A 9938-nucleotide genomic window follows, 5' to 3' on the forward strand; every position below is an offset into this window, starting at 1 on the left:
GGGGGGGGGGGGGGGGGGGGGAGTTTTCCGTGCAAAGCAGTCAAAGGGAAATAAAGGGTCCTTGTCTCCTGCTGTGGAGTCCTAGTGATGGCGCGCCTCCTCTTCTTTAGGGGAAGATATCCGGGTGCTGTTCCTGGATGTGCTCCTCCTCACGAAAGGCGCGTCTGTTCTGAATTTCTCCTATCCTATCTGCGAGGACGATCTACCCAAGTTTTCTTTCTGTGGAAGAAGGAAAGGAGGTCAGTCATTGCCCAACCCAAGGCTTACATCCGAGGTCAGAACCCCAGGACAGAGCCCACTGTCCACCCCCTCTCCCCCATCCTGGGACAAGTTGAGCCTCACTCATCAGCACCTTTTAGAAACAAATCACAAGAAACGCCTCCCCACAGGGCTGTCATGAGCCTCAAAAATGAGACGTTGTACAGAAGATGGTCTCCAGACGGGATTGTTCCTGTGACTAGTGGCACCTGAATAAAAAGGCTAGAAGAAGAAGGGCCCAATAGCTTCCCCCAAATCCATGAAAATTCAATGCTGTTCCGAGGTTCGATGATTGGTGCAGTCTTGTTGATAGAGCAACGGACTTTGAAAGAGGAAAGACAGTGAAACGTACCACATCTCACTGCTTTCCCCTGTGGGCGGTTGATTGACAGGGCCTTCAGGTAGCTCGACTGGAAGCAGAGGAGCCGAAGCCTCATTACATTAGCTCCTTTCCTTCAGCTCACTAATCTGCTACCCCTCCTCCATACACAGCCAAGAGCAAGCCTGTCCCCACCCCGCCTGTCCTTGTCCTCACCTGCCAGTCAAACCAAGCCTCCTTGTTTGTTGGGACAAGTGCATTCATGGTGTCTGAGTGGCAGGCCCCTCCCCTCGTGCTAGGTGCATGAGCAGCAGACCGCTTACCCTGTAGGCACAGCCCTGGGCGCGAGGCTGCATGTTCCAATCCCTGTGCTTGCTCCATGGCCCGCTCCTCGATGGGTCACTGCAAGGACAGTTGGCAAGAAATTGCACTGGTGGCTGCCTGTCATCTGCTTAGCTACTGCCTATATATATACATGGTAACGGCGCAATGAAAGCAGACCTGCTTCCTGCTTGGTCTCCGGAGGTCTTGAGTAGTGACCCCACAGCCACACTCTCCTCTACCCTGTTCCGTGGACCTCCTCGCTGGACGAGAGAGAGCCCACGCACTTGTTTAATTAAAATGTGGGTCAGCTCTATGGCTGACCTTCTCTAGGAGTTGATCTCCACTGGCTAGTCCCCCTCCCAGGGACTCCTTCCTATTCTCATTGGACAACAGGGAGCATGACCCAAACCCACACTCCAGAGTCATCCTCCTGTCGATTTCCCCTCAAGGCAGCCAGGGTTGTAAAACAGCAAGAATCCTTGCAAAATGCCCAATTTTCTTTTTTGAAGGGGTACCAGGGATTGAACTCAGGAGCACTCAGCCACTGAGCCACATCCCCAGCCCTTTTTTTAATTCTAGTTAGAGACAGAGTCTCACTGAGTTGCTTAGCACCTTGCTTTCACTGAGGCTGGCTTTGAACTCGCGATCCTCCTGCCTCAGCCTTCCGAGCCACTGGGATTACAGGCGTGCGTCTCCACGCCCGGCCCCAATTTTCCTTTCTAAGTCAAAGATCTAGAAGCAATTGGAGTCCCCTTCCTAGACCCAGGGATACAGATAAAAGATGTTTGTGCAAGAAAAGAAATCAGGGAATTTAGGGGAGGGTTGACCAGATGGACGTCTGCAGAACTTCACTGGGATTTGCAAATGACAGTTCCCACAGCTCTGTTCCTCAGCCTCCTTTCTCCTGTGACTGTGTAGCAGACAACTCACTTGCAGCACTCGCCACATGGTATTGTACCCGTTTACCCCCGTCTGTCATCCCCAGCCGACTATGGACTTCCCAAGTGTGAGCAGTATTGCCTTGGTCACCCACTACAGTGGTCCGTAGGTACCAGTGGAGGACTGGCTCCAGGACACCTGGTAATTACCAAAGTCTGTGGATGCTCCAGTCCCTTAGACAAATGGGGTGGTGTTTGCACATAACCTATGCACATCCTCCCATATGTTTTAAATAATCTCTGGATCACTTGTAATACCTAATACAATGTAGATGCGATGTAAACTGTTGTCATACCGTATCGTTTAGGGAATAATGACCGAAAATTTTGTGCATGCTCAATACAGATGCATTTTCTTCCAATTTTTTTTCCATCTGTGGTCAGTTGAATGTAGAGATGCAAAATCCAGAGATACAGAACTCACAGACACAGAGGGTGGACTGTATCTCAAATGTGCCTGAAATGTGGGGAGCATTAACTACAAATATGTGTATGTGTACATGTGTGTGCACACGCACAAATACACACACACACACACACACTGAGGTGGCAGCATGCCAGTTATGCTGATCTGATCATTATGCATTACATGCACATCTGGAATGCCACACTATGCCCCATAAATAAATAAATATATATATATATATATTTTAACACATATACCTTAAAAATAATGATAAAACAGAACATAGACCTGATTGTGTAGAATGTTCTGGAGGAACTCAAATCATATTGAGCTGATGATTAAATAATTCCCACCCAGGAAAGGCTAACCACTTCATAGGCTATCACCTACAGCCAGCATCCATTGTCCTATCTCAAGCATTTTGATTATATTTCCAACTTTTTATCCCAAATAAGGATCTTGAACCCAAATGTGGGGATTGGTCACCTGGAGATTGGTCACCTGGAGATTGGTCACCTGGAAGTCCTACCAACTTAGCAAGAAAGGACAGACACTAGCTGTCTTTCCAGTCCCTAGATCAAGTCTCTCTCCACCCCTGACACAGATGCCAGCTAGCTCTTCCAGACAAAGCTCTAGAAATGTCACCTCCTGCCCAAAGGACTTCAAGAGTTCCTTTTCCTGTAGAATGAAGTCTATCATTTTTATCAATATTTTTAAAATACATTTTTTCATTGACACATGGTGATCCTACATATTTATGGGGTATACAGGGGCATTTCAATACATGTACTCAGTGTCTCATGATCAGGTCTGGGTAACTGACAGATTTATCACCCTCAGGTACACATCATTACTTTGTGCTAGAAACTTTCAAAATCCTCTCCACAAGCTATTTTGAAATAATCAATTAATTGTCAATCATAGTTCTCCAACTATGCTGTATAGCTTTAGGACTCATTCTCCTATCCAGCAGTACTATGAGCCCACTAACCCTCCTCTCTTCTTTCCTCACCCCACATTCTTTTCTGGCTCTAATAACTATTACTCTATTCTCTACATCTCTGAGATCGACATTTTAGCTTCCATTCATAAATGAGAATAGTAACTGTATTTCTGTGCATTATCTCTCTTTACATAGTGTCATCCACTTTTACCTATATTGCTGAAAATGGTAGAATTTTGTGCCTTTTCATGGCTGAGTAATATTCCAATGTGTGAATATGTGTGTGTGTGTGTATGTGTGTGTGTATCACATTTTCTTTATCCATTCATCTGTTGATGGCCACCTAGGTTTATTCCAAAGCCTGAGTTATTTTGATGACAAAAGTACATCATAAATTTGACTATCCCTCCTCTCTAGCTACATTTCCCTCCATTCCCCATATGCACCATTAACAACCACCTCAACAAAATATCGCCATTTTCTGACCAAGGCCTGCACATTAACACACGCAACATTGTTTAGGTGGTTCCCTTAGCCTGTAAAGCCTGCTTCCCACTTTTCTTCTTTTGTCCAGATCTAACCCAAGAAGCCTCCTTCAAACCCAGCCAAATGAATTGCTCCCTCCCACTTCTCCGAGAGCATCATGTTCTGTTTCTGCCACAGACTTATCTCAGCTGGAAGTGTATTTGTGAGTGTGTGCCCCATTGACCTTTCTGCAGACGGGGCATAGAGAGCTGACAGGAAAGATGTAATAAACACATGGATCGTGTTTGCATGGGGACACACGACTGCTTTGAACACAGACTAGCCACCCACCGCAAAATGACCATCCATGATGCGAACGCACAGCACGAAGACACAGAGCAAACAGTAAATTCACTGGGCCCCTCAAGCTTAAGAAAACCTCTTTTATTCCTCTATTCATGCCCTTAATAGAATTAATAAAACAGGAGAAATACTGCGCCCTCAAACGATTTGGGGGTGTCTGATTTGGTGTACCAGCTCAGAAACTCATGTTTACCTCATTTGGATGCTGGGCAGCTCCGCAGCCATTTATCTGCTTTATTGCCATGGGGATGGCACTGCATAGGCAGCTGAGGAGCTGGCATTTGGGGACTTGCCAGGAGATTTCAGATAGTGCGAAACACTCAGAAGAGCGATATACAAATGCTGCATGCACAAATAGTTATGTGAATTACATAGGCCAGAGAAGCCAACATTGTAAATTCAGAGGCTTCTTGAGTCACTGAATTGTTTTAACCCACCCACAAATCCACCACAGGAATGATTCTGTCCCAGAGAAGTGACTGACACTAAGACGTGAAGGGGAACTGACACCAGAGACACAGGGAGAACTGAAGCCAGTCCAAACCCAAACACAGGCTGCTGTGACAGATCATGTACGAAATGGCCCCAGGGACCTGCAGGTTCTTCCTAGCAGAATGGTGAGAAAACTCAGTGTCCACTGCGGTCGAGTGATTGGTATCATTGCCACCACATTTTTATGCCTTCCTCTGCAAACTGCATCCCACTGGCTGTCCTCCAAGGCAGATGAAAACTACAAAATTGGTCAGGCTTAGTGAGACTGCAAGTGTAAAATAATGTCTCCTTTTCCTCTGGGCTTCCCTTTGCTAGCTCTAAAGCAGGAAGTATATTGGATCCAAAGACCAAATGATGCTCTTCTGGCAGCATTACTAATGGGGCGATTGACAACTGGGGAAAAACAACCTATATGTCCAATAATAGGGGATTCATTAAGTAGGTCATTGTTTAGCCCACAATATGCTGTGATTTTAAATGATATCATAGGGATTATTGAATAACATGAAAACATAAGAATATTATTAAGTAACAAAGAAGCATACTATAACAGAATATCTCGTTGGATCCTGTTTTTATTTAAATGTGTGCAATTATAATCATCAAAAGAACTCCGGATGTTTACATTTAGGAGAGAAGAGTAGTTCTTTCTAAACAGTAGAACTGAAGGCCTGTATTTTTACCTATTTTAGAAATCTTTGCTTTTATGATGAATTTGCAAGGTTATGCTTTCAAATGTTAGTTTATCATTACAGAAAAGAATAGAAACAAATTCTCTTGCCTCCACAAGGTAAATCTAAGAGTTTTTAAAAGGGAATCATAACCTATTTTATATTCAATGATATTTGCAGTTGAATGCACATACCTCATTTTATTGCACTTCACAGATACTGCATTTTTTACAAATTGGTGGATTCTGGCAACCTTGCATGGAGCAGGTCTATAGACACAGATGTGCCCACTCTGTATCTGTGTCTCACACTTTTTTGGCACAAAGGTTTTTTGTTTGTTTGTTTGTTTGGGGTTGTTTTTTTTTGTTTGTTTGTTTGTTTTTTGGTGGTGCTGGGGATTGAACTCAGGGCCTTGTGCATGCAAAGTAAGTACTCCACCATCTGAGCTATATCCCCAGCCCCACGAAATACTTTTTAATTAAGGTATTCACATTGTGTTTTTAGACATAACGTTCTTGCACACTTGATAGACTACAGTACAACATAAACATAACTTTGATATACACTCACCAGGAAGCCCAAAAAGTCATGAGTCACTTTATTGTGATATTTGCTTTATTGCTGTGGTCTGGAAGCAAGCCCATCATGCAGAAGGTAAATGCATAGAAAGTTCTGCATCAAAGACTAGAATAGAATGTCAGGGCAATCATGAAGTATCCACTCTGTACTCTTTCCCTAGAATCCCCTTATCCAGGCCCTGGGCTCATTGAGAAGGTGACAGAACAGGCAACATTATATCTTCTATTCTGTGAACACTTCCTGAGACCCTCTTTCCTTTTATAGCATTTGAATCATATAGATCTGTTCCACTTCACCTCCGTGTTGTACAACTAAATCCATAAGCTTGGCCTCAATTTTAAGGCTAAAGTGAGATTAATTGAAAGTTTTTAATGACCACACCAAAATAGTAAACCTAAGGAAGGAAGCTATAGTAAATTCTCCTGATACTCAAGAACAGTCTAGCTGTAACTAGCTTAGGTCTGGTCCATAGCCACCAACTAATTGTAGGGAATTTATTAAATAGGTCATTGTTTAGCTAAACCAAGGGGGACACAGTAAGCTGTGATTTTAAATGATATCATAGGAGATTATTGAATTACATGAAAATATAAGAATGTTATTAAGTGACAAACAAGCATGTTCTAACAAACAGGATACCCCAGGGCCCTCACTGCACTGGATCTCAATTGCATATTAGTTAGACCCATGCTATTGTCTGCAGGGACCACAAGGTATATGTGGCTCCTGACCCTCTGAAATATAACCACTCTGAATTGAAACATATCATCAGTGTAACTACAACTCGGTTTTAAAGATGTAACATGAAAAGAAAAATGTAAAATGTCTTGAACGTTGTTACATTGGTTATACATCTGCATCCATCCATTTTCTGTTGCTATAACAAAACACCTGATATTCGGAAATATTTTAAGAATAGGAGCTTATTTGACTTGTGGTTCTGAAGGTTGGGAAATCTAGGAGGTTGGCACGAGCATCCGCTCAGCAACTGGGGAGGGCCTTATAACATGGTACAGGGCATCCCATGACAGAGCGTGAGTGCTAGCTCAAGTCTCTCTTTTATTATAAAGGTACAAATTTCATCACTAGAGCCACATCTCTGTGATCTCATCTAATCCTAATTATTTCCCAAAAGACTCACTTCCAAATACCATTAAGAGATGACTTTGCAGTTTCAATAAATACTTGAAACATGGTAGACACATTCAAAACAGCTATGTTGAAATAAAATTCTGGATATATTGAGTGTGTTAGATTTTTGTCACTGTGCCAAAATGCCTGAGAAAATCAACTTATAATAAGGAAGGTTGGTTTGGGCTCACAGTTTCAGAGGTTGATGTCCATGGTCTCTTGGCTCCATTGTTTGGGGGACCTGTGGGAGGCCCATCATGGTGGGAACATATGGGGAAACAAGGCTGTGCTCCCCATGGTAGCCAGGAAGTAAAAAGAAAGAAGAGGAGGCCAGAGTCCCAATGTCTCTTCCAAGGGCACACCCCCAATGACCTAACTTCCTCCCTCAAGGCCCCACCCCCAAGGTTCCACCATCTCCCCACAGGGCCATCAGCTGGGAATCACGCCTTTAATATACAGGCCTTTGGGAGATGATGAATATTCAAACCATGAAATTGAGTGAAATAAAATATATCAACCTACTATTTATCAATAATAAAACACATTATTAACATATTATTAAAATTGCTTTCAGCTTTTAAAATGTGGTTACTAAAATATCAAATTATATATGTGACATACTGTATTTCTATTGGACAGTGTTTGCATTATAAACTCCCTTTAAAATTTTGACGATCCCAACACCCAGACCAATTACACCCAAATCTCCAGGGTCGGATCCAAGCTAGTTAGGTCCAGTGTGTCCAGGCAAGGTTGAAGAGCAATATTAGCCTTATCTAAGAAATGATCATAAAAATAAAATGTTGGTCCCCACCCAGACTCACTGAACCAGTCACTCTGAGACCGGGGATTAGCCATCTGTCTTTTACAAACCCTTCAGTCCTCAGCTCAGCAAACTTGTTATTGGACAGAGAAAGTCGGTCAGATTTTCATCACGGTGACAAAAACACCTGACCAGAACAACATAAAGGAGAAAAAAAATGTATTTTGAGGTCATAGTTTCAGAGGTTCAGTTGATGGTTGGACATTCCACCATCCTGGGTCCAAGGTGAGGCAGAACATCATGGTGGACGGGCATGGCAGAGGAAAGCCAGTCACCTCCTGGCAGTTGGGAAGCACAGAGAGATGGGATAAAGCCAGGGAGACAAGATGTAACCTCCACGGGCACAGTCCCAGGGACCCACCTCCTCGAGCCATGCCCCGTCTGCCTGTAATGACCACCCAGCACGGTGGTCCTTTCAAGTTATTAATCCATCAAATGGATTAATCCACTGATGAGTTTACAGGTCTGATAGTCTTATCATTTCCCCTCTGAAGCAGTCCTGCATTAACACAGGAGCTTTTGGGGGACACCTCTTATCCAAACCATAACAAGATGATAGTAAATATTTCAAGCTTTGCAGATCATATGGTCTCTGTGGCAGCTGCTCGACTCTGTCCCTGCAGGTTGAAAGTCACCACAGACAAGATGAAAATGGATGGGCACAACTATCCAAAAAGACTAAGACTATAGCGCTGCAATTGAAATATCAGATGTTTCTCATACAGTGAAATACTAGTTTTCTTTTGATTTTTTTTAACCATTTCAAAGTGCAAAAATAAAAATCATTCTCAGCGTATGGCTAGTCACAAACAGGTATGGGACAGTCTGGCCTACAGGCTGGAGCTTGCCAATCCCTGTTAAACTCTGAGAACCACTACCATAAGGTAGGTCAGAATTCCAGACTTACCGTCAAAATCACTGGCCCTCTGGTGCTTATGATGGTAAATATTTGACCCAAAGTTCAACATAAATTGAAATCCAAGTTGCTTAGAAGATGTAACACCTTAGCTTTTCATTCTTGATCAGTGCCCACAAATTAGATTTGATGCAAAGGAGACCTAACAGGAAGATAGTGAGAATGGTGGTTAGCAAGGAGAAGGAGCAGACAGAGTGAGGGTGTCCTTTCCGCCCACAGCTGCCATTGACAGGCTGGGAACAGAAGCCCTTCTTTCTGGAAGGGCGTTTAATTTCAGGAACCTCAGCTCTTCAATGGGAGTAAACATAATTCTTTCTTGAGCAAATGTAAACTAAATAAGAAAAGGTATGCGTGTGCCTGATCCATTGGAAGTCATGGCAACCAGTCTCTCTGGGCTTCCTCCCCTATCTCAAGGACCTTCAGGTAGGGGATCAAATCATTTGAGGGACTCACAAGGCTGCTCAGAGTGGTTCTCCCACAGGAACAAGCTGGGTGTAGGAATTCTGGCTCGTGGAGACGCCAGGGAGGCAGACAGCTTATCGCCTCTCACTCCAGTCAGCATCCCAAGATTGCTTGGCAGTGACTGTTCCTGCTCTGTTCCTTGCCTAGGGCTAAGGTCAGCCTCTGAAGTTCTCGTTTTCTGCTGGGGACTTGACTTCCTCCCAGAATAAACGCCCATGAGAACGTTTGCTCCCTTTCAAGGCAGTGTGACACCATCCACAGAGGTCTCAACCACAACCCCCCAAGACTCCCCCACAACTGTCTCTCCAAGGGAATTCCCCCAAAGTCTAGGTCCGCCATAACTACCCCACACCACAAGAGACTCCCACAGCCCTGTCTAGCTTGAAACTGAGTCACGTTCACTTCAGCCTCTTTCAGTGTTTGATTTATTAAGATTTAAACCCACCTTGATGTCTATTCTCAGTGGAGCTCCTTCTGTTCAACAAGTCTCTCAGAATATCCCACCTCAGGAAGATGAAAGCGAAGCAAGAAGTTAAGCAGAGCAAAAAAAAAAAAAAATTAAGTGTAGGATTCATTGTTGACCCTGAAACTAAAATGTCCACCTGTGAAGCAGGAACAATCCCCTCTATGACATGCTCCACCTAAATTCTTTTTTTTTTTTAATTTTTTATTGTGGGTTGTTCAAAACATTACAAATTTCTTGACATATCATATTCCACACTTTGATTCAAGTGGGTTATGAACTCCCACCTTCACCCCATACACAGATTGCAGAATCACATCAGTTACACATCCATTGATTTACATATTGCCATACTAGTGTCTGTTGTGCTCCGCTGCCTTTCCCA

General features: G+C 43.6%; 1 protein-coding gene across 4 annotated transcripts in view; it reads left to right on the plus strand.

The window, feature by feature from the left end:
* The window catches only part of Ly86 (lymphocyte antigen 86), a 71122-nt gene that overhangs the window by 25759 nt on the left and 35425 nt on the right, over positions 1-9938 (plus strand). The window contains exons 3-5 of one of the 4 annotated variants that reach the window (XM_048799748.1): positions 111-239; positions 3763-3876; positions 3967-9740. In XM_048799748.1, the coding sequence (XP_048655705.1) occupies positions 111-239; positions 3763-3876; positions 3967-4121 (398 nt within the window). In that variant the 3' untranslated portion in view covers positions 4122-9740. Of the gene's footprint in view, positions 1-110; positions 240-3762; positions 3877-3966; positions 9741-9938 lie in introns of those variants that run through there. The other 3 variants (XM_048799750.1, XR_007346185.1, XM_048799749.1) reach the window with 3 other exon arrangements.

This window comes from Marmota marmota, unplaced genomic scaffold, assembly GCF_001458135.2.
Source record: "Marmota marmota marmota unplaced genomic scaffold, marMar, whole genome shotgun sequence".
Lineage (NCBI taxonomy): Eukaryota > Metazoa > Chordata > Mammalia > Rodentia > Sciuridae > Marmota > Marmota marmota.